At 38.5% G+C, this 25,921-nt stretch overlaps 1 protein-coding gene across 2 annotated transcripts in view; it reads left to right on the top strand.

Annotated features, from left to right (window-relative positions):
• The first annotated feature begins 5,548 nt into the window (after positions 1-5,548).
• LOC307117738 (pleckstrin homology domain-containing family G member 1) overlaps positions 5,549-25,921 on the top strand; it is a 66,222-nt gene continuing 45,849 nt past the window's right edge. The window contains exon 1 of one of the 2 annotated variants that reach the window (XM_079802775.1): positions 5,549-5,695. Coding sequence is in view for 1 of the 2 variants with exons in the window: in XM_079802774.1 (XP_079658900.1) it covers positions 17,527-17,536 (10 nt within the window). In the remaining variant the exon portion in view is untranslated. Of the gene's footprint in view, positions 5,696-17,262; positions 17,537-25,921 lie in introns of those variants that run through there. The other variant, XM_079802774.1, reaches the window with a different exon arrangement.

Genomic DNA, 25,921 nt, shown 5'->3' with positions numbered 1-25,921 from the left:
TTTTCCTGGTTGCATGAGTAGGAACTCTGAAATGACGTAAGCCGTGCTTGTTTTTGTAACTTATATTTTGAACCTTTATTTTGAGAACACCAGAACCTGAGCACACAATTCTAATATTAAATATTAGCATTTGCTGTGTGGTTGTTGCCCAATGTCGCTAGCTTGGTACCCCTAAAGTCGTGTTGGATTTTCTCTTTAGCGTAAAGGTTGAGAGGTCCATCTATCACTGTTTTCCATGTTTGTAAAGTTAGTTTCCGGAGTAAATATACTGTATATACTATAATCTGTGTGTGTAGATGGCTTTTTTTTTTTTTAAATGGTGGGTGCTGGTATTTCGCATGCGTTCGGCCAATCAGTGTACACTTACATCACTGGTAGTTCCTTTTGTGCTGGGTTAGACCCTATTCTGAAGTAGGAGCTAAATTAGGTACCCCAAAAGGAGTTCCTAATCGTTCCTAGTTCCTGCTGTGCGAACACGCCAAAATCTGGATACTTCCGCCAATAGTTCTAGGAACAAGATGCAAGATCCTCCGATGCGAAAGCCCCTATTGTCATCATTATCGGGTGGGACTAGAGAGTAGCACTTGCCCAGTGAGAAAGGGTACTAGTATTTAGCCTTTGGCCGCCACTTCAAATGTATGCAAGTATGCTTCCATTTTATCTTGCTCTGTCAACTTTGTAAGGGCTGATTAGCTCAGGCATGGGGTTTGGGGATTGCAGAGTGAAGCACTGTTTCTAATCGACCCCGCTCTCTCCTGCCTAGTGTCCATCTGCTCAGCGAACTTCTGCTGGGGCAGTGCAATGTCAGCAAGTTGCTGTACAATGTCATCTATGTTGAGAGAGAGCTAATCTGTGATGGAAGAAAAATCTTTGTGATTTTCTTAATATGTTCTCACCCTTTACATTGCTTTACAGACACATCATGCAGTATAATTTACCCCAGAGGCCTCTTAATTAGACAAAGGGTTTAACATATAAGTGTGATTGATGGCGGCAGTGCTGGCTGTGACTTGTGTTGTGCTGTGCTAAACTTCCCCTAGTAGTGAACCAATTTTCTCATTATTAACTTCCCTAGGTGCATGATGGCGACAATCTTGTGCTGATTGGGCTTACTCATCACTGGAGTCTAGGGAGGAGAGACAGAAGCACAAAACAGCATAAGCTTAGTCTGGAAATGAAACTCACATTTTTCTTCTGTTTATATGCTTTCTCCTGATCCCCGAACAACAGGTTCACATCCCATCAATGCATATGAGATGCTCACCCTTGTTGAAGATTATTGAAATAAAAATAAAAAAGGTTATAAGACTCATCATTTTCTGTAATTGTTGTTAATGATAAACCAAAAACATATTGTTCATTTAAGAGGAAATATCACGAAAATCTGACTTTTTCTGTGTTTAAGTGCTATAATCGGGACCCGATTATAGCACTTAAACACAGAAATCTGTGAAATCCGGGGCATCTGACAACTCAGAAAACGTGAAAAAGGGCAACCCAGTAACTTTGTTTTGGTAAGTCTTTTTCTTCAAGCATGTTAAAAAAAATGAGCCGCTCAGATTTCTCTCCCCTTCTGATGTAGGAAGGGGATCTATTATAATATTACTGCCCCTTAGTCTGCACGTTTCCACCCACAGCGCTGACAGACTGTTCTGTATAAGCATACTTTACGACCCTCAGTACACTGTCCACCATTTTCTCCGTGCTTGAGCAGCTACAGCAACAACAATGTCTTGTAAGCAATGCAGGTGCGTTGCCTGAACGAGGGACAATTCAAGGCAGGTTTTGCTAAAAAGTTAAAGCTCAGGGATGGATCAATACCAACAATTTGTGTTCCAGTTTATAGTCTCCAGAGCGATACTGGTCACGGCAGGAACGAAAGGGAGAGCGCACACTTTATAATTGTTTATTTGAGTTGTTTTACAGATATAAAATTTACCATTTTATTAAGCACCCCCTGAAATGGCATACTGTCTGTATTTGTTTACTGTTAGTTGTAAGGAGTGTTTTTGTGTAAGTCGCTATGTGTGTTGATGAGAATGCAAGGGAAAGAGAGTTTATGGATAAGACTTTAATGCGCATTCAGCTCTTACAGTGATTTTCTTACAGAGATGATGGTCCAGTGGGTTGAGATGGTGGTCCAGTGGGTTAAACCATGGAACTGATACACAGAAGGTTGCTGGTTCGATCCCAGCAACCTTTTGTCACTACCAGTGTGTCCTTGAGCAAGGCACTTTACTCCATGTTGCTCCAGGGGGATTGTCCCTGTAATAAGGGACACTGTAAGTCGCTTTGGATAAAAGCGTTTGCGAAATGTAAATGTAAAATGTAAATGTTCTGGAGTGAAAACAGATGCTTCATATTTTGTGTGATGAACAATAACCTTCATAAAATTCATCAGTAAAGATTTGGCCATCATTCGGACAGGGTCTGCTACAACATGCTAATAGTTGTACTAATAGTGTATAAAAGCAAGATGACAACATAAGTTAAAACCGTAATTAAATTAAACTATAGCTATACCTGTTCTATCTCCATGCAGCAGATATTCTCTGGCTCTGTAGGCGTTATTGTCAGAGTCCGGTTCGAACTGAACACCATTAGTTTCTGACATGCTCTGTTGTTGTTGTTGTTGCACAAGCTCTTGAAGCCCCGCCCTCTTGAAAGAATAAGGCAGGGAGCACCAGCTCATTTGCATTTAAAGGGACATGCACAAAAACAGTGCGTTTTTGCTCACCCCCAAAAAAGTGCCAATTTTAACAGGCTATAAAACATGATCTGTGGGGCATTTTGAGTTAAAACTTCACATACACACTCTGGAGACATCAGAGACTTAGGGTGCTTTCACACTTGGTTCGATTGCCTGGACCGAACCCGAGTTTGATTGCACCCCCCTCCCCCTGCCCCCGCTGGACTGTGTTCATATTATATTATTTGGGTCCGAACCGTGGTGTGTTTGCATCGTCAAAGCAGCAGCTGTTTACCCCATAGCTTGGTAAGGACGGCAAGCGAGAATGTGGCAAAATGCATAGCGTTGCTCAACTCACTTTTATATTTTTGTTTTTGAACCGTTGGTTTGGTTACCAAAGCTTCAGTACGTAATGGCACTTGAGCAGAAATGAGATATAGGGGAGCGCGGGGCACAACCTAACGCGGGGTTAGTTGTAACGCGCATGTTTTAACCCTTTCCACACATGTCAGAATAACGAAACTTACTGTATTTACTAGTTGCTATATCAACATTATTTACAGAAAAAATTGCGCCAAAATTAAATAATCTCTGGAAGATATCACTGAACATGTATTTAACCATAGCAAAAGTAAATTTCTTACTTAAGTTTAGTTTTCATCTCTGTTTTTTGTGTTTATTTAAAATATAAGATATTATTTTAATCTTATATCTGTTATTTAACAGTTGAGATGGTTCTTTAATGCTGATCTAACAGCAGAAGACACGAGCCGCGATTTAAATCCCAGTTGCGCAGGTGGGGTGTGTGTTAACACTGCGTTACAATCCTGTTAGAAATATGCCATTATTTTCTACACTTTTATGAATTCGTTTGAGAAACCATGAGAAAAGGATGAATAATGACTGAGAGTTAATGTTCAGAAATTATTGTTTGTTATTATGTTTTGAACTATGCTGTATAGCTGTATTTAGCGATGTGTTTTTAGTAAAACTTAAAAATGCTTATATTTTTAATGATTAAAAAATGCCATTATTTTATTTTTAAAAGTTAATAATTGTATCTTGTGGACAAAATATTTTAGTTTGTCTTGTATATTTTTTTGATTATATCAGATAACATTTTAAGCCATTATTTGGTCATGTTACATTGCGCCCCACCACATGTTACAATGTACCCCACCTATGGGGCATGTTGTCACATTTCACTTCCATTCTTTCGGGGTAAATCAAGAAAAAAGTATACACTGTATTAATGAAACAAAACCACATATTTGTACTTGACATGTGTGACATTAATGTGGGAAAAAATAAATACTCTGAACGACAAGTGGATTTACACAAACTGAGAAAGTCAAAAAGCGTTAGGTTGTGTCCCGCTCTCCCCTACAGCTCTCTGCTTGCAGTATGTCAGTCACGCTCGTCAGGAAAATGAGTGAAACACAAAAAAACACACATTTTCATTAAATCATACGTCATTAATAGCGGTTCACTTCTGTGATTTAGTACAATTGCGTTCACATCAGCAGCGAACCATACCAGAGTTCACGTGAACCGAACCTCAGACCACCGAAACGAACTCACCAAAAGTGCTAGTGTCAAAGCACCCTTATTTTACATCTTGTAAAAAGGGGCATAATAGGACTCCTTTAAATGTTGAAATTCAAATATATTATGGATGGGTATAATTACTCAATATTTGAGTAATTTAAATGTATTGCTATTGGAAATACTAGTCTTGATAGTACTTAGTAAAAATATGCTATTAAAAAAGTATTATTAAAAATATACTTGTAATGTCGGTTCTACATTCATTTGGGAATTCAATGTGTAAATAGTATATTTACGTAAAAAAATGTATCTATGATTAATCACAGAAATTTGTAATTAGTTAAACATTTTAACTCATTTACAGCTTCAATAAGCTTTATGTTTCCCATGTAGGGCGAGCCAGACCTCACAATAACACACCTGACCTGAATCTCACACAAACTCAAACAGTGTTGCCCTTGTGTGCCCTGTGCGGGTGTGTCTATGTGCTCATGGCATTTTTACAAGGACATTTATTATTATTTATGCTGCATTGTATCTTGTGTTATGAATAAGGTCATAAATATGTTAGGTGTGTGTGTGTTTTAGTATAAAACTGAAGTGTGATGGAAACACTTAAGTCTCAGGAAGCAGGAATGAGTGTTGGACTGTACTGAGGGACTTTCCTCAAGAGTGTGCAACGGTTATTGAAACAATGGCCATGTTTTACACCATGACAATGTTTTGCATCTCATACAATTTCGCTTATTTCTTCTTGTGGCATTATGTGTGAGGTAAAGTTTTTTCTTCGCTTCTGTTGACTAAAGGTCATCCAATGGTCTGGTTCCTACATTTACATCCTGAGTGTGTGTGTGTTTTCAAAGCACCTGACTGAGCGCTGAGCAGAAATCCCATCTCTATATGTCTATCTCAGACTGTTTTCAGATCTATTTCTGTATGTGTAGCCTCTTTAAAGTGACCCAATTGTGTGCATGTGTGTGTAGAGAGGAGGACAGTTCGCCCTTGGCTCTTTTCTCGCTTTCTTAACCCCTCCGCTTCTCTCCAACTTTCTTTCTCTCAAACTCTTTCTTGTGTTCCAGTAATGTTTTACAATTTGCGTTGCCCGCAGCATTAACCGTGATCCAGTTACTGCATCCACTAAATGTGATTGACTGTATGTGTGTCTTGTGATATGATGGTGCATCAGGAGAAAGATCATCAGATATGTGCGCACTCTCTCTCTCTCTCTCTCTCTCTCTCTCTCTCTCTCTCTCTCTCTCTGATCTCATAGAGGTGTGGACGCGGTGGACGCTCAGCCTGACTTTGAGACTCAGACTCAATTTGTGTGTGTGTGTTTGACAGCAAGCAAGACTGCTTGAGCCCATGGACATGGAATTAAACTTACGAAGGATTTTACTCACAAGAAAACTGTGTGAATCAATACAAAGGGCAGGAAACAGTGGCAACGTTGTTTAAAAGGTGAGTTTATGGCTGCTATTTATTCACTCATAATGATAACAACATTTATATAGACTCAATGTTTAGCAACAACAACCAAATACTGTTTTTTATTGTAATGATGCTTGTGCAGCTCTATGTAGGACAAAGAGAGATACCTCAACTTTGCATGTTTATCAGGTTCTTGCTTTGACCATGTTGTACTGATATGTGTATCTGTAGGAGTATTCATATGTTTTAATCTGTGTAGGCAGATGCATTATAGTATTATTGAGCTTTAAGATGTCATTTAGAAAGCTTATTTCATAAAAATATTTATGAACATCCAACTGGACACAACGCATATGCATAATACATTTAGTGAGGATTATGTTTAAAATGGAAAAATAGAATGTTTAATTATATTTATTATACATTTTATGAAAATACGATTTTATTTATATCTTATCTAATTTAAAAAAAAAATTGTCATGAAATAACTGTCTTCTGAGTGTGTGTGGTTGTGTTTTCTGGAGTTTCACAAAGCCAGTCAAATTGTACAATATGAAAATATGTGATACGCAACATTATGTTAACATTTACGGTTGCACTTTATTTTACAGTACGTGTACTTACAGTGTACTTATATAAGAAAGTACTGGGTGATATATGGTAACTACGTGGGTTAAGGTTAGGTTTAGGTGTAGGTTCAGCGTTAGTACATAGTTATAACCCAGTTATTACAATTACTATAATAAGTACATAGTATACATGGGGAACAGGACTAAAATAAAGCACAGCTTTTACTTATTTACTTAAAATACTGGAAATGTGCTGAAATCATGAAATAAGTGTGTGAATGGGCTGCCTAGTTGATCCGCTGATGTACACACAGTCAGTGTCAAATTATTGTTATATTTTTGAATCTGTGATTTTTCTTAGATTTTTCGCTTTATTTTACATTCTTATTTTGCCATAACATACTGTGCACTTATTGTAGTAATGACACTAACTGGGTACTAACTTAGGTACTAACCCTAAACCTAACCTTACTCCTAGTAGTTACATTATTCAGCACTTTTGTGGGTAAGTACACTATAAGTACATTGAAAGTGCACATACTGTAAAATAAAGCATACTGCAACCAATTTTTTCATTCTTACTCAGCGCACACACATCCATATTAGTCAGAGGAAGACCATTTCCCCCTCCTGTTGACTGCTCACCCAGCATGATCATCTGAGGCCAAACAGCACTTCCTCCAACACACACACACACACACACACACACACACACACACACACACACACACACACACACACACACACACACACACACACACACACACACACACACACACACACACACACACGCTGACAATGACCCCTTAAAACACAAAACTGGCCAAACAATATCCATCTTATTACATGGCTGCCAAAATAAATTGCCCTTAAACATCGATTTGAGTTGAAATTTTGAAATTGCGTGTCACAAGAGATATGAAACTAGCACAGTTCAGTCAATTTAGCAGTTTACTGTATACGGTATACATGCTGTAAAATCAGTGTGAGTGTGTGCACTTGTGTAGCTGATTTTTTAAAACGCATGTGTTCATTTGTCTATGTGTGTGTGTGTGTGTGTGTGTGTGAAGGTGTGTGTGTGGTGGGGGCTGTTGACATGTTTTGGGGATTGGGGTCATGGACGTTGGCTTTCATTTATCATCAAAACAACATCTGACATTCACACAAACACACACACTTGAGCACAACCATGCAAAGACAACCAGAAAGACGGATGCATACACAGTCACCTGCTGAAATGTTGTCTATTACAAGGATGCATCTGAGAACATTTGCTTTAGATTTGCATCTGGTGTGACGATAGTGCGAGAGTGAGGCACCAACTCATTTATTAACGATGTGTGGGCCGTCTCACCCTTTAGATCGTCGTTGCAGGGCCTACCACCAAACCTGTTGTCATAACAACAGCTGTCTTCCTGGCAACCCATTTGCATTGTTTGTGTTTTACTTTGATAAGTGATATGTGAAGGCAGAATTTGTCCTCTGCATTTAACCCATCCAAGTTAGTGTGCACACATTTGGTAGAGGATTACAATAATCTAGCCTTGAGGTCATGAACGCATGAACTAAATGTTCAGCATTTTGCATTGAGAGCATGTGCCGTAATTTAGATATATTTTTAAGATGGTAGAATGCAGTTTTACAGATGCTAGAAACATGGCTTTCAAACAAAAGATTCTTATGAAAGAGCACACCCAGGTTCCTCACTGATGACGAGGACTTGACAGAGCAGCCATCAAGGGTTAGACAGTATTCTAGGTTATACTTGTGGAGCTTTTTGGTCCAATAATTAAAAATTACGTTTTTTCAGTATTAAGTTGCAGGAAATTACTAGTCATCAAATTTTTATATCAGCTATGAATTCTGCCAATCTTGTGAATTGGTAAGTTTCTTCAGGGCGTGAAGAAATATAGAGCTGAGTATCGTCAGTGTAACAGTGAAAACTAACACCATGCTTCCTAATGATATCTCCCAGTGGTAGCATGTACAGGGTGAAGAGTAGCGGTCCTAACACTGAGCCTTGTGGTACTCCATACTGAACTTGCGATCGGTGTGACATCTCTTCATTTACTGCTACAAACTGATAACGGTCAGATAGGTATGATTTAAACCATGCCAATGCAATTCCACTGAAATATACCTACATGATTTTTGAGTCTATTCAAAAGAATGTTGTGGTCGATAGTATCAAATGCAGCGCTAAGATCCAGTAACACTAATATAGAGATTATTAAAGACAAGTAAACAGTAGTTTTCAGGTAGATACATTAAATAAAGTGATCAAATGTAAAATAAAACTGGACAGTGTTTACTGTATAAATTAAACTGATTTTATTGTTCCTTTGATGTTTGATTAACATAAAAAACACATACAGCAGCAGAAATATTATATTTTTAAGATATAATGCGGATCCACAGGTCCTCAGCACTACACGGAACGCGTAATGCGCGTGGTGGGAGCGGCGGCGCTGGGTAAAGTTATTATTACCAGAGCTTCTCAGTGATATTAGTCCCATCCGAATGTGCCATCTCAGTAATCATTACGGACAATATCAGTAGATTACAGTGACTTTTACTTTTACCTTCTGGAAAATTACCTCAGGTAAAGCTAATCCAGTGCGAAGACCCACTGTAAATATGTACATAAATAGTCTGTAATTTCCTGTTTAAAAGTAGTTTTCTGTGGTTTTTGAAGTATAGAGGTGATTAAAGAAGCATTCAGTTGCGTTGTAGATGATGGGACAAGTCTGTGGCAAACCTCAAGTGTTTTCTGCTTACCATTCAGAACAAAAAGAAGGTCTAAAGCATTTTTCAGTGGCACGTAACTTCTTTTAGCTTTAGGTAAGAGCCTATTACCAACAGAATCCAATCAGAATTTAATTAATTTAATTAATACATCGTTCAACCAGATCTAATATATATATATATATATATATATATATATATATATATATATATATATATATATATATATATATCAGTGATCACTGAGTTTGGGAAAAGTGACCTAAATATTGAGAAATTGGTCCTAGAAAAGTTTTACAGTCTTTTGATCGATGTAATGTGTTCTTCTTCAAAAACTTTGAACAGTACAATGAAAAGTAAAGTAGTAAATAACTCCCCCTCTGTTGTAACATTAGCTTTGGTAATGTGATATGCAAACATTGGAGTTATGCAAATGTCCAAACTATATTCTTTTAAATAATGCAGTCCTTACGTTGTGCTGTTTATTATTATTTTATTACCACTGTATGTTTTCACAAACATCCTTTTAATACAATATCTGCTGGTGCAAATAGTCCTGAATGGTATAGGGATGTCCTCAGTTAACACTAAGCGTGTGTAAACTACACATGTAAGTATATAAGGGTGAATGGGTGCATGTGTGTTTGTGTGAAATCTCACCCTCTTCCTGCTAACTGTGGGGGTTTGTTCAGTTTGTTTGAGTGATCAGGGATTAGACTGCAGCTCCAAACTCTGAAACTGTGAATGGGGCTGGATTTGGGTGAGAGAGAGACTTTAATCCATCAATTCTAACTGACAACAAGCTCTTATAGCTCTTATAGCTGCATGTTACAATGCAGTACACACGCACGCACGCACACACAAATGCGCACACACACACCGACAGTTTTCACCAACAGTAATCTGGATTTGTAACATGGTCAAACCATATATGTGTGTGTGTGTGTGTGTGTGTGTGTGTGTGTGTGTGTGTGTGTGTGTGTGTGTGTGTGTGTGTGTGTGTGTGTGTGTGTGTGTGTGTGTGTGTGTGTGTGTGTGTGTGTGTGTGTGTGTGTGTGTGTGTGTGTGTGTGTGTGTGTGTGAGTGTGTGTGTGTGTGTGTGTGTGTGATAAACTGCATGATGGAGCTGAGAGGTGGTCACTCTTTAATTTGGGTCACTGGATATGAATAGCCCTGCCGATTGAGGATAGTCAAACTATAGTTACTGAGTGAGTGAGTGAGTGAGTGTGCGTGTGTGTGTGTGTGTGTGTGTGTGTGTGTCCGTTCCACCAGTGCTCATTAAAAGGTATTATCACTTTCACAGCTGCCTATCCTATTGCGTAAAATAGCAGTGTGTTTGTTAGGCCTCAAAAGGTGTGTGTGTGTGTGTGTGTGTGTGTGTGTGTGTGAGTGTTTAAGGTGTGTTAAAGTCACTTGTACTAGCATGTACCTCTGTTATCTACTTTTGACTTAGTCTCTTTAACTCAAGCCAATTCTGAATGAACTCAAAGCCACAAATCTGTTTACTTCACACTTACTAATTATCCAGTGAAACACTGAACATTACTCAAACTTTAGTTAACTGTCAGCAGCGGCTGACCACAGACATCGATGCGACGCACTAGAGAAATACAGACAATGATGTGATGCTGATGTTTGATTGTTTGTTGGCTTGAAGACTCGTTCATACCTTCCTTCAAATGCTCACTTATCACTCCGTTTTTTGGTTTGTTCATTTGTCAGTTTGTTTGCTTGCTGTCTTGCTTGTCTTGTTTGTTAGTTAATCCTATTAAATCTGGCTAAAATGTATTTCAGATATTTGCTAAATTAATGTTATAAGATTGTTTTTATTTTTTTTATTGAAAATATATTTGGTTTAAACCTTCAAAATGCCAATATATGTTACAAAATGTACTTCAAGGAGCAATGTAAAATACATTTTGGGGAAATGCTAAATATATTTTGGACAATATAAATAAAAAAGTTTCAATATATATATATATTATTATTATTATTATTATTATTATTATTATTATTATTATTATTATTATTATTATTATTATTTTAATGGCCAAAATATATGTGGTAATATAGGTAATTAAAATGTGATATTTGTAGTTCAGCCTTGAAACTCTAGATGGCTGGTAGGTCCTTAATGGAATCTGCTTGCTATCACATCATTCACTTCATTCTGCAAGCTGATTGGTCTCTGCTGCATCTCCAGCCAATGCTGTTCAAAATGTAAATAGTTTGGTTTGGTGTTTGGTGTAAGTAAGTCTTTTGTCAGAACCCCTCCCCCTCCCCCAGCTCCACCTGTCTAGAACTGCTACGGGTAATTTCATTGGCAAAACATCCTGGAGCATTTAGTTCGGGAAACTGTGAAAACAGGAGTAAAACAAACAATTATCTGCTTATATTAAAGGTAGCTGGACTTGACAGTGATCCTCACAACTCGCCAAAGAACCAGTGGTCCATGGACATTGACATGTGGCCAGGATTCGGGTTTCCTGACATCTATATGTACCTGATTTCAATGCTGGAGAAATACATGAATCAAAGCCTGTGAACGTCTTATCTGTTAAACAACACTATTGATTGCTTATATCCACCATATCACCCAGCCCTTAAACTTGTTAAAGCACTAAAGCATTATAGACATAACATTATAGACTTTCCATAAAACTGCTTGGAAAAGAAGAGCTGTCTATCTATCTTTCTAAACTTGCTTTGTAAGAGGAAAAAAATTTTTGTCTAACATTATCTAACCATCCCCCTTTGTACAACTCATAGCTCATCATGTTTTTTAATAAATGCTGACAAAAAAAACTTTACAGTTACACAATACAATATGTAAACATTTAATTGATGAGTTTTCAATACAATATACATAACCTAAGGTATGATTTTACCCCAAAATGCAACATATCTGACAAAACAATAACTGCAGACCCACGTTCTGCTGCCTGGAGTCATGTTGTTTCTGCAAATTGCAACGATCCATTTGCTTCTCATTTCTGTAGCTTTTGGCAGTCTGTAAAAGGATAGCTCCAATTTCTTGTTAAGTTTATTTCTGCAGTCATTCGGACAGCTACTTCCCATTTGAAATGTGTTTTTGTGTTTTTCTCTGGTTTCAAGCTGAGCAAAATGCTGTCACTTTGCTGCCACAAAGATGGCAATAATCGCAATCTGGTTTTCTTTTTTGTTGAAAATCTAAAAATGCATAAAGTTTGGGTAGGGGACAAAATATCCAGATGTGATAATTAGATATAATGAATGAACTAAAATAAGTGAAAGGTGAATGATTTAATCAGGCTCATTCGTGGACAGACATGATTCTCCCTGGCTGATGGTGTTTGATGAAGTGGCTGTGGTGTATTGTTTGTTTCAGCTGAAGCTCCTATGAGAACGGGGGGAGTTGGAGAGAGTCTTTATGTGGGGCTGTTCTCAGCTATTGATCAGGCCTGAACCCCCTGCTACTGTTTCAAAGAATGTGTGTGTGCGTAAGAGCCTACCGTGGACAAGCTGACAAACGCAAAAAAAAAGAAAAAATGATATGCTATAATTTTCCCCCTTTCTTCTTATACCTGGGCTGTAGTCCAAAACCTAGTGAGCTGCCTAGGCAGACAACTTTTTAAACCATGCTCCTAATGCAAAATTATAACCTATTTATGCTTTCTTTTGCCTTATGTATTCTTTGTAGAGAAGACAATCCCAGAATACATTGGGACCCCTAGTGAAAAAGAAGTTTTTACTTAAAAAAAAAAAAAAAAGTATTTATTACAGAAATTATATAGTTAAGTGAAAACTGACTGTAATGTTTTCCGGACACTTAAATTTATATTATATGCAATAATCTGAACTTTAGAGTGTTTTTTTTTTTAAATACTTACATTAGTACATTTTAAGTACATTTTAAAGTAAAACTTAAAACAACAATATTAAAAAGTGCAAATACCCTACATACATTAGTTAAGAAACAATACATAAAAGTGTATTCTCTTTTACACTTAAAGGGATAGTTCACCCAAAAAAGAAAATGTGATGTTTTTCTGCTTACCCCTATAAGGCATCCAAAATGTAGGTGTCTTTGTTTCTTCAGTAGAACACAAATGAAGATTTTTAACTCCAACCGTTGCCGTCTGTCAGTCTTATAATGCATGTCCATGGGGTCCAGTTCTATTACAGTAAAAAAAACATGCACAGACAAATCCATATTAAACCCTGTGGCTCGTGGCGACACATTGATGTCTTAAGACACGAAACGATCGTTTCTGTGAGAAACAGAGCAGTATTTATGCTATTTTTTCACCTCATATCAGAAAAATGTCATCAGACCGCCATAACTTCCTGCGAATAAGGTCAAAATACCGGGTCATAGATATATATATACGTAGATTCCTCATTCGACCGATCCACGCAGGCACTGATGAGGCATCTATGTATATATCTATGACCGCGGCGGTATTTTGACCTCCCTCACAGGAAGTTATGGCAGTCTGGAGAGCTGATGACATTCGTCTGATATGAGGTGATATAATTGCATAAATACCGTTGGGTTTCTCGCAGAAACCGATCGTTTCGTGTCTTAAGACATCAATGTGTCATCACGAGCAGCAGGGTTTACTTTGAAGTTGTCTGTGCATGTTTTTTTTACTGTAATAGAATTAGACCACGTTTACAAGCATTATATGAGTGACACACAGCAACGGTTGGAGTTAAAAATCCTAATTTGTGTTCTGATGAAGAAACAAAGACACCTACATCTTGGATGCCTTGGGGGTAAGCAGAAAACATCAAATTTTCATTTTTGGGTGAACTATCCCTTTAAGTTGCCTTTTACTTCATTAATATTATCTGCAAATACAGCTTTTTTTTAATAAACTTTTAAGATTTGAAATACACTATGATTGCATATTAAAAACAATTTAGCATACTTTTTTCAAAAGGGACAAGCTAACAGAAACAAAAAGGTATCCAACACTGTAAAAAAAAAAAAAAAGTTGAGAAAACTTTAAAGTTTAAGGCAACCAGCTGCAGAGCATTTTTGAGTTTTCTCAACTTAGGGTCAATTAGTTGTACAAACTTTTTTCATGTTAAATAGTTGAATAAACTTTAAGAGCTGAATTTGTGATACAAAACATAAGTTGGATTTTTTACAGTGAAGTGGGTGCACATTAGCAAGAGAAATGTTAAATATGATTCATTCAATCATGACATATATTGATAAAAATTGTTCAGTCTATATTGAAGAATCTTTTTTTACTCGACATTGTGTGTGAAGTGTTTTGTATGTTCATTAGAATTGTGCTGATGCCAAGCTCTGTTCTCATTGTAAATATTCTCTCTCGTGAGTCACTGTAAAAAAAAATTAAGCACAATCAACTTGGATGTTTAAGTCATTTCAACTTAAATAATAAAAAAAGAGTTGTTTTTTGTATAAATTATTTAAAAAAAATTGAAAATTGCTTAAAAGTTGTTAAAAATGCAGTGTGTTCATTTTAGCGGCATCTGGTGGTGAGGTTATGAATTGCAATCAACAAATGCTCGAGCACATAGAGAAGCTACGGTGGCTGACACAGGACATAGATGTTGTTGTCTGAGACAGCAGAGAGTGACTAGCGTTCTGTAGAGCAGTTTGTCCCTTTAGGGCTACCATAGAAACATGGCGGCACAAAATGGCTCCACTGTAAGAGGACCTGCGGTGTATGGATATAGAAATGGCTCATTCTAAGGTAATAAAAACACAACGCTTCATTATGTGAGGTCTTTATGCACCACTGAAAACATAGTTATGTATATTATATTGCATTTCTGTCAATAGACCCTCATAAATATTACACACTGCACCTTTAAAGCAATGTAAAACATGTTGTCATAACTTATTGATCATATATCAACCCTCTACAATGCGAGTAAAACACTTGCATATGCGAGTAAATCGTCACTCTGGGAGATTAAATAATATCTATCATTAGCCATTGGCTAATAAATTCTCATATTTTACTCGCCAGTGTATGTGTTAGATGCTAAGAATAAGTTTAGCATAAATATATTTTTACTCGCTGGACACTCTGAATGAGCGCTTGAGAGTTTCACTCTCGTCAAACAATCTATACGATTTCAAATCAGCTCATCTGACGTATCGTAAACTCTAGTGTGAAGAACTTGCACGCGCGTGAGAGAGAGAGAGAGAGAGAGAGAGAGAGAGAGAGCCAGAGTCTTACATACCACGCAAAATCGACACGCTACAGGTTAACAATATTATTTGTTGTATTTTCCTGTCAAAATAACGGAGTTCATTTGGAATTATTCAGCTTTTAAAGGCGCACTGAAGTGCCTTGGAACGCGCAGCATTATTCAATGTGTTGACGTAATTTCCCCTCAAACGGCTCCAGCTGTTAGCAGCTCCTCCCCTTTTTTGAAACAGCCAATAGCGTTCCGTTATTACCACAGTTTGACTAGCCTTTCTGTTTTTTTTAATGCCAGTTTTCTCCTAATCTCTAACCGTTTATCATCATAATCTCCTCCATATCTCCTTGAAATACAGCATTCTGTGCAGCATTTAAATGGGTTCGATATGTTTTGTTGTCTGTGCCGACTCGCGCATATGATCCGCGCTGCGCTCTCGTATATGTAGTATAACGGCTCTGCTCTAGACTATGTGTGTGTGTTGCAGTTGTGCGCGTGAAACTATCGTGAACCCAGACTTTTCGCCTCAACTGAAAGCATATTTACTCTGAATCGTTCCTATCGCATGTATAGTGTGCGCTGTGTGCCTTTCACCATGTAGAAAATAGTAAATGCGTGAACAACTGACCGTTTTCAGACGCAGTTCAGGGTCTATTTATAAAGCAGGGGGCGGGACTTCAGATTCTAGAGCGCATTTGATTGGACAGAAGATGTGATGAGAAGGTGAAGTCTGCGATGATGTCATCAAAATCTGTGATTCGTTTTAACGGAAGTGAGAGACTGTACATTTTGAATGCTTATATCTCCTAAATGTAAATTTTGTCATTGTTTTGGAACACACCAGCTTATTCATAACCTTAAGGCTAAGATAATCATACTAAACTTTATTTTGATTTCAGTGGGCCTTTAAGAACAAGCAGAAGATATGTCGTTTTTTTTCCCGGTAATGGGCGGAACTAATGCGCAAACGGCAATCTCATTGGCTGGCGCTCATCTTTTCCTGTCCCTGTTTTGATTTCAGCAAATCAGTTTGAGCGAATGCTGTCAACGTGATTAATATTCATGAACCCAGCAGCTCATCAATCCTTAGTGCGTTGTATATTGTCATTAGTAGTCGAATTAGTAGTAGTAGTAGTATTATCTTTTAATAATATAATATAATTACAATAATCTATTTTTTTACAGAAACACCAACAATATCTTAAGCACCACCAACAGTCCAAAGTTCAGTTAAATGAGAGATATACATTCATACATGATTTCCAATAGTTTTACTTCTAATTACTAAAGTTCATTAAATAGTGCTTGGTTATCATAATATCATAACATAGTCTAATGCTTGATTTACTGATGTTAAGCGTGTATGTTCAGACATTTAAAAAGCTGTGCCATTTTACAAAATATTGATACATTTGGTGTAATTTATATATATATATATATATATATATATATATATATATATATATATATATATATATATATATATATATGATGCAAAGCGTTGCCTATAGAGCATGTAGTGTGTTCTATATCGGTCACTAGTGAGGTCCCATTTTACTTTTAAAACTGACCATAAGTAGAGACTTCATCAGAGCCAGAAATGCTTTGCAGTTGTTTGGCTGTCAGTGTGAGCAGTGAGCATGTCACAGTTAACAATCAAAGACTTTATGAAAAGAATATTTTACAGTTCCCATCCAAAATGATACAGTGTCATACAGCCTCACTAATGTTTGGGACAGGGTCATGATGATGTCAAACTTTTGCTGTGCCAAAATACAAACACTTAAAATAAGTCACATGACATAAAGTAAAAAGAAATTTCCCGGAGCTCACAGAAAGTCAAAAGAGAAAGCGAGAGAGAGAGAGAGAGAGAGAGAGAGAGAGAGAGAGAGAGAGAGAGAGAGAGAGAGAGAGAGAGAGAGAGAGAGAGAGAGAGAGAGAGAGAGAGAGAGAGAGAGAGAGAGAGAGAGAGAGAGAGAGAGAGAGAGAGAGAGAGAGAGAGAGAGAGAGAGAGAGAGAGGAGCATTCTATGGAAGTCTGAGCTGCTAATTTGTTGCAGTGGGAGAGGGAGGAGCCACAGGGAGGGAGATTTGGGAAGAGAATCTAGAACTGCTCAATGTGTGAGTGACAGGCAGACCGTCAAGACCGTTGCAGTGCGGCTCAAAGCCTATGAGTGTGTGAACCGAGGATTTACTGAATGTGTGTGTGTGTGTGTGTGTGCGCAGATACCCTCAGTATCACTCACACAGACGGAGCAATCCTGTGTGTCTCAGGGAGAATGTAAAGTGAATTGACGGATTAAAGGAGTGTGTTTTGTGTGTGTGTGGCACTGGTCTGGAATACTAAGTGGATATGTAATCAAATCTGGATCGAGCTGCAATGCCTACGGGTAAGAGATCACTCTTGCAATAATCATCATAAACAGATGAGTCTTTTGTTATTACTGTTATTATTTTGGTGTGTGACTTTTGTGTACAATTGAGATCTTCAGACATGTTGGTTATGTGTCAAATCAGAGTATAGGTTTGTAATGTCATATCAGCTCTTGAAAGCTTTCTGTGAATGTGTGTTACAACATTTGAACACTTCTCTGATTGATGTCAGAGCTTCAGAGCGGGTGTGTGTAAACTGCCAGAGTCCTGCCGTTAAGGCACTCTCTGTTTAACTAAACATACTGGTGTGTCTGTATGTATGTGTGTGTGTGTGTGTGTGTGTGTGTGTGTGTGTGTGTGTGTGTGTGTGTGTGTGTGTGTGTGTGTGTGTGTGTGTGTGGGCATGTTTTCGTGAAATATCAGGACACAAATGTGTATAATGACATGGGTATGACACAGGTATTACAAAAAGAGGGTGAAATATGAGGACGTTCCCCATGTCCTCACTTTTCAAAATGCTTATAAATCACACAGAATGAGTTTTTTTTCACAGAAAGTGAACTGCACAGTCTCCTGTTAGGGCTAGGTTTAGGGACAGGTGCAGTGTAAGGGGATAGAAAATACGGTTTGTACGGTATAAAAACCATTACGCCTATGGAATGTCCTCACATTTCACAAAAACAAACATGAGTGTGTGTGTGTGTGTGTGTGTGTGTGTGTGTGTGTGTGTGTGTGTGTGTGTGTGTGTGTGTGTGTGTGTGTGTGTGTGTGTGTGTGTGTGTGTGTGTGTGTGTGTGTGTGTGTGTGTGTGTGTGTGTGTGTGTGTGTGTGTGTGTGTGTGTGTGTGTGTGTGTGTCCTTTGGCAAGTTGTGAACTGAGAGTATTTATTTGGCTTGGTATATTCTGGTGGGCGCGTGTACCAAACAGAAGTCCTCTACACAACCTCAACTGACTGAGATGTTTGTAAGTGCATATGTGTGTGTGTGGGTTGGTTTACTTAGCTGTACTTTGGGTACAAATTGTCTCCAGACATTAGCTAGATCAGACAAAACCTTTACTTGAAGAAGGAAGGTTTGGGTTGGTTTGAAGTCATTATAACTTAATATGTGCGTTTTACTTCACAATTTCATGTTTGATCCAATGTGCCATGTCTTTGTAATTATTGGTGCAATTAATCAGAATGAAAAGGTCAATCCTACTCCATTTTTTTTCAGTGTAGATGTATGTATTGTAATAAGTAAGTGTATGTTTCGATTATCCTGTTGTTGTTGTTGTGAGGAAACCTCTGGCTCTCTGTCGCTCTCCCCCACCCCTGACCTAAATTAGTCCCCCATGGGTTAAGGTTTTTTCGGGGGGATAATAACAGTTTAGAGTCTGCTTTAGACAATACCAGCACCCCCTCAGGACATCTGTCCCTAAAGCAATACACCCCCTGGGACATGACCCAGCTGGAGACAGCGAGAAAGAGTTTGAAGCGTGTGTTTGAAAGATGGCATAGAAGAATTCATTGAAAACCTGTCAGAACTTATTTTGCAGATAACAATTACTTGTTTCAAAAAGCAGTCGTCCTAGGAGGTTTTACCCTCCCTTATTTAGAGCTTCACGCAGCTATTTCACATTCAGCATTTTGAAAGTACACTGTCAGATAGAAATGTGCCAGTACCATTAACTCTTAAACTCATACCTCGGGTCTTTAGTGACCCGGGATGTCATTCACTTCCCTCCTCCTCATTCATCAACCTTCTTAGTATTCCTTCTTAGTGATAATGAATTGATCATTATGAACAATATAACAAGAAAAAAATATATGAAATTATAAAAGAATGCCTGTTTTACCATTCGTTTTTTGGTAAAAAATTGTATAGGGTCGCTAACGACCCAAGGTGTGTAAGAGTGTAAGTGTATCTTTTTTTCCGCACAACTATAATTCAATCTTTGATGACTGAATTAGTGCAATTCACCTTTATTCCACAAGGTGGCGATGTCTCATACTCTATGATGAAGTGACGTTTCACTCATAGTTGCCGCAGGCAGAAAACAAAAGAATAGGAAGAATCATCAGCAAAACTTGAAATGGCTCTTATTTACAGCAGAGCAAGAACTGAACGCAGTCAAATATTACTGTTACTGATGGTGGATCTGGTGAAGAAGCTGTCAGTGATCTAAATATTGATTCTGGAGATGTTGAAAATGATATGTTTGAAATGGTGAATATGAGGCAGATGCTGAATGTACTGGGAAATGAGCTCTGACGAGGACAGTGTTGGTGGTATAAAACATCTGCTCCAACTGAACCCTTACAACCTCCAAAAGGTAATAAAATATGCTTTATTTTATTCTTCTGTAATTGTTACTCTAATATCAGGAGAGTTTTATATTATCACGACAGGTAGAGATCAATCTGTGTTAGATATAGGTCCGGGTCGCTAAAGACCCTAATATGTAAGAATGATTGGCGAAACCTTAATGCATTTAAAGGTTAAAGGGACAACTTTGTACCTCAATCTACCCCTAAAAGGTTACTACCTTAAGGGTAAATATTACAACTCTAAGGTACTTATAGACGTAGATGTCCTGCACCAGTGACAAACTGTTGTACCTCTAAAGGTACAGTGTACTGCAAATCAGGAAGTTGCCGAAGTCTGTTCATTTACATTCTTTGTGCTGGGGTTATAAATGTGTGCCGTATATAAATGTCAGGTTTAGGTTTCTCTGAAGCAAATCCGTCTCAGTGAAATCTTATCTGTGGGTAGCACTGGGGCAGTGGGTCACAGGCGGACATTCACCCCTTATATATGTGTGTGTGTGTGTGTGTGTGTTCATTCATGCAGGATAAGTCCCTTTGTCACATTCTATTCTTTAAATGCATTCAGTCCTCTAAGAGAACCTCTTACCAACCTGTCAGTAATTCATTGTTATAAATGTGTAATTACCACTTTGTCTGTGTTATACATGTGTAATAAAGCATGTGTATGTTATTTTATCCGAGAGAGGCAAAAAAGTGAATCATACATGTTAATGATATCACATTGCTGCTGTCTGGGAATAGAAGCGTATACATAAAAGACCCTGATCCTCCAGACAGGGCAAACACAGTTCAGATGTCATACCGGACAGCAGCGCTTTGCAGATGACTGCATAGATCATTAGAGAAAGTCTGATCTATGATCAGCCATCCATCAAGAGCGTGAACGCGTCTGTCCTTCTCCCGTACAGAATAGTTTTTGTGGTTGATAAATGGATATTTAAGATTTTCCTTGGACTGCAGTCAGGCTGTTTTGTCTTTTCCCATTCTTTGATGTGTTATAGTAGATAAAGTGTCTGTCTGCAAGTAAAACATATGGGGGAAAGTATAAAATAACTCTTTCTTTCTACTGTGCATCAAGGTTTTACATAGTAACCGAAGTGATGATGAGTTAGAATGAATGCTCTGAGTTAGACTGCGCAACTTTGAGAACATTCTACAATCAGATCTGATGACTTTTGAGAGATAATGGTCCGGTTTGATTGCAGGAAATGGGCAGTGAAGAAGAGCTATTTATAGAGATGATTACTCTAAGTCTTAGTCATTATGTTCGATTGAAAGATAAGACCGGATTTTTCTCAGCGTCTGAAGAAGAGGAGAAGTTTGGGAATGTTTTCGGGGTGTTACGAATCCGTTACAGACATTCCAGCTCCAGAAGTCGTGGTGGCGTTCCAACATGTTTCAGAGACCAGAATAGACCTTCTGTTGCTTGCGCGTGTGTGCTGCTCTCGTGCTTGAGAGAATTAATCCCGTTGGTTATGGACACGCAGCTTTTGGCTGCAAAACACACATTGTCATGGAGATATCAAGATTGTCTGATTTTGTGCATGTGTCTGATTCTTTTCATGTCTAGTGATCAGAGATCTCTTAAAGCAAACGTGACAGTGTGAAATCTTTGTGTTTGCATATGTTTTACGCTGTAGGATTCACTTATAATGAGTACACACAAATGTCAGTGTTTGAGCCTGAAAATGCACTGCGTGGTAATTTTAAACATACACTATATTGCTATATTAAGTATTGGGACACCCCTCCAAATCATTGAATTTAGGTGTTCCTATCACTTCCATGGCCACAGGTGTATAAAAAAAGAATGGGTCGCTCTCAAGAGCTCAGTGAACTCAAGCGTGGTACCATGATTGGTTGACACCTGTGCAATAAGTCCATTCGTGAAATTTCCTCACTACTAAATATTCCACGCTCAACTGTTAGTGGTATTATAACAAATTGGAAGCAATTGGGAACAACAGCAACTCAACCATGAAGTGGTAGGCCACGTAAAATCACAGAGCGGGGTCAGCGCATGCTGAGGGTCACAGTGTGCAGAAGTCACCAACTTTCTGCAGTCAATAGCTACAGACCTTCAAACTTCATGTGGGCTTCAGATGAGCTCAAGAACAGTGTGTAGAGCTTCATGGAATGGGTTTCCATGGCCGAGCAGCTCATCCAAGCCTTACATCACCAAGTGCAATGCAAAGCGTGGGATGCAGTGGGGTAAAGCACGCCACCACTGGACTCTAGAGCAGTGGAGACGTGTTCTCTGAGGGACCAATCACGCTACACTGTTTGGCAATCCGATGGACGGGTCTGGGTTTGGCCGTTTCCAAGCGAGCGGGACTTGCCTGACTGCATTGTAAGTTTGGTGGAGGGGGGATTATGGTGTGGGGTTGTTTCTCAGGGGTTGGGCTTGGCCCCTTAGTTCCAGTGAAAGGAACTCTTAATGCTTCAGCATACCAAGACATTTTGGACAATTTCATGCTCCCAACTTTGTGGGATCAGTTTGGGGACGGTCCCTTCCTGTTCCAACATGACTGGTCTCCAGTGCACAAAGCGTCGGCCCATAAAGACATGGATGAGTGAGTTTGGTGTGGAGGAACTTGACTGGCCTGCACAGAGTCCTGACCTTAACCCGATAGAACACCTTTGGGATGAACTAGAGCGGAGACTGAAAGCCAGGCCTTCTCGTCCAACATCAGTGCCTGACCTCACAAATGTGCGTCAAAGATTCCCATAAACACACTCCTAAACCTTGTGGAAAGCCATCCCAGAAGAGTTGAAGCTGTTAGAGCTGCAAAGAGTGGGACGACTCCATATTAAAACCTACAGATTAAGAATGGGACGTAATTAAAGTTAATGCACATGTAAAGGTAGGCATCCCAAAACTTTTGGCAATATAGTGTACGTATGCAATATAACATAATATATTTAATGAAAGTCTGTCAATGACGCATATGTGGAATTGAATTTGGAAACTGACGCACTTATTTGAGGCCACATAGGATAATGAGTTCTTCAGACTGAAGATTGACCTTATCAGTCTGACCGGATAGACAAGTCCAACAGAAAAAGCAACAAAGCTTAGAGCAACAAAAAATACTGATAATTAAAGGAAATAATTCTGTCATTGTTTACTTACTGTCTTGATGGTCCGACCTTGATTTTTTCCTTTGACAAACACAAAAGGAAAATGTAGGTACCATAAAAGCACCATAAAAGTAGTCCATATAATTCATGTGTTATTACAAGAGCCATATTATATCTTTGTGTGAAGACCGAAGTTCACTGATAAGCTCTTCTCAAGCTCCCAAATATCATTTACAGTATGAAAGGAGATCATATTGGTTTGTAAATGAGTAACAGAGTTTTTATTTTTTTGAGAAAGCCACTATAAATCAGAATGGTCACATCACATATGATTGCAGGATTTCATAAGAACTTGCTAAATGGACCATTTAGAAATCCTCTGCAGTCAACCATCTTTATTATGTTTAATGCTTTGATGTTCTCGCAAGCTTCTAATTTCAGTTCCTGCGATAGTTTCCAGTGGAGCACAGTTCACAGGTCAGAAATACACACACATTCCCTGCAGATGGACGTGTGTGTCGAAGCATGACGTACAGTTTGATCTTAATGTAGGCCTACATGTTAGCAAGAATATACAATACATAACATTATTTGCTCAATTTAGATACGTATATCTGATTTACATATCTGATAGGCAACCGTTATTTGACATGTTTATGAGTGTGTGTATGGAAATGATTATGTATGCTTACTGTACAGTTTATGTGCGGGTAGGAACTGCTTACTGTGCATAAACCGACAAGGCGGAAATGCACAAAGACTGCAGTTATACGACTATTTCACTGTGTGCATACTGTATATCTCTGTGAAACTGTGCATACTTGGTGGAAGTACATGTTTGTTTCTTTTTCTTTCCATTCATTTTACTAAGGCTAGTGTCACTACTACTTTTGTTCACACTTAGGGTTAGAGTTTGTACTGAATATGACCTTGGAACGTAATACATCTCAGCACTATCTGTCTATCTATCTATCTATCTATCTATCTATCTATCTATCTATCTATCTATCTATCTATCTATCTATCTATCTATCTATCTATCTATCTATCTATCTATCTATCTATCTATCTATCTATCTATCTATCTATCTATCTATCTATCTATCTATCTATCTATCATCTATCTATCTATCTATCTATCTAGTCTGTCTGTCTGTCTGTCTGTCTGTCTATCTAGTCTGTCTGTCTATCTATCATCGTCCATCCATCCATCCATCCATCCATCCATCCATCCATCCATCCATCCATCCATCCATCCATCCATCCATCCATCCATCCATCCATCCATCCATCATCTGTCTGTCTGTCTAAAAAGTTAGTATGTTTCTTTGTGCGAGTATTGCTGTTCATTTGACATTTTATTTCAAACAAATTCACACTTAGTGTGTGTACGCAGCAAAGTGTGCATAGACATCTCGTTTACTGTGAATTAATTATAATGTACTGTGTATTTATATCTATTTTATAAGTCACCATGATATCAGCCATAGAAAAGCCCATACTGGTTGACCACTAGTGTGTTTTGAGTAAAGATAGAATAAAAATAGGTTTAAATGGGACGTACAGGCCTCGGGAAACGCTCAACTGTACAGCTTAGCTCACAGCTGGATGGACTTCAGCTCAAAGTCTGTATTTAAAACTTTTATTGACATCCAGCTATGTATAAACACACACATGCACGTCTTAAGTTTGGGACTCTCTCAAAATCTCTTTCTCCCTCCAGTAAACTATAAAAGCCCTGCATTCACAGGCCGCCCGGCCTGAACTCCTTCAACCCTCTGAATGTGTGTGCAACTGTAAAACTTGCACCATTCATCTGAAGAGGGCTTTTGGGGGGAACTATTTGATCTTGTCTGTCTGATGAGCAGACGAGAGCGAGGCAGCGAGTGTGAGTGTGTGTGTGTGAGAGAGAGAGGTCTTTGTCCTTTAGTCTCCTCTGAATTATGTCATGTTTGAGTCTCCCAGCAGTAGCGCTCAGAGGGGAGCAGACAGGAGGCTTAATCCGCCTTAAACCCCCCTAGTTACTCTCTCCCATTCATCCTCCATCTACCGTTCACTGGGAGGAATGGATATGTGTGTGTGTGTGTGTGTGTGTGTCTAAGCCAGCATTGTGATATGAAGAGAGTGGGAAATTGAGTCCAGCTGCCCACCTTCTGATTTTACCTCTGAGTCCCACTGTGAGCAGTGAAGCTTCTTAAGATCTGCATAGAGCTTCGTAAGGCTTCAGCAAATAACTTAACAAACCCGCACAGACATGACAAATAACACCCATAATTGCGGTGAAGATTTTTGCATGCTGAATGATAAAACAGGTGAAGTTATTATATTAAAGCAGGGAACTGGGCCAGGATATCATAGAGAATTAAGGTGCATTTCTTTGACCAGTAAGAAACAACCTAGAACACCCTAGAAACCACTTAGCAATTTGATATCAACACACCCTATCGAACACATAACAGCCATCAAGCAATACCCTATCAATCACCTAGAACTGCTCTAGCAATCACCCAGAACACCTTGAAAACCCTCTAGCAACCACCTAACATCCAATAACAACCATTCAGAACAATTTTCCAGCAATCACCTACCATAGAAGCCATTTAGTAATGCCTTAGCAACACCCTAGCAACCACCCAGAACACCCTAGCATCCACTTAGAATCACCCAGAATGCCCTAGCAACTGTGTAGCAACAGATATGTTAGCATACTTTATACACTATATCACTACACTTGCACAGATCAAAGGCTAAATATAAAAAAAAGAACAGTGGATATCAGATTTAGCTGTAATTTAAGCTGGTGAAACCCAGAATCCTCAGCTAAACAAACCAAAGTCTTCGTGCTCTAATGTGTTTGGTGGTTTTAATGATCAAAGTGAACATGATCTTATACAAATGTCTTTACATTTATTACACACACACACACACACACAGCCTTGTTTTCTTCTTAAACCATTGCTTGGTTTCCGGTTACCTCTGAGCTTCTTAGCCTTTGAAGTTCAACAGCACACGC

Source organism: Gobio gobio, assembly GCF_949357685.1.
Source record: "Gobio gobio genome assembly, chromosome: 21".
In the NCBI taxonomy this organism is placed as follows: domain Eukaryota; kingdom Metazoa; phylum Chordata; class Actinopteri; order Cypriniformes; family Gobionidae; genus Gobio; species Gobio gobio.
The sequence above is the reverse complement of the archived record's forward strand: the minus strand, read 5'-3'. Positions and strand labels throughout refer to the sequence as shown.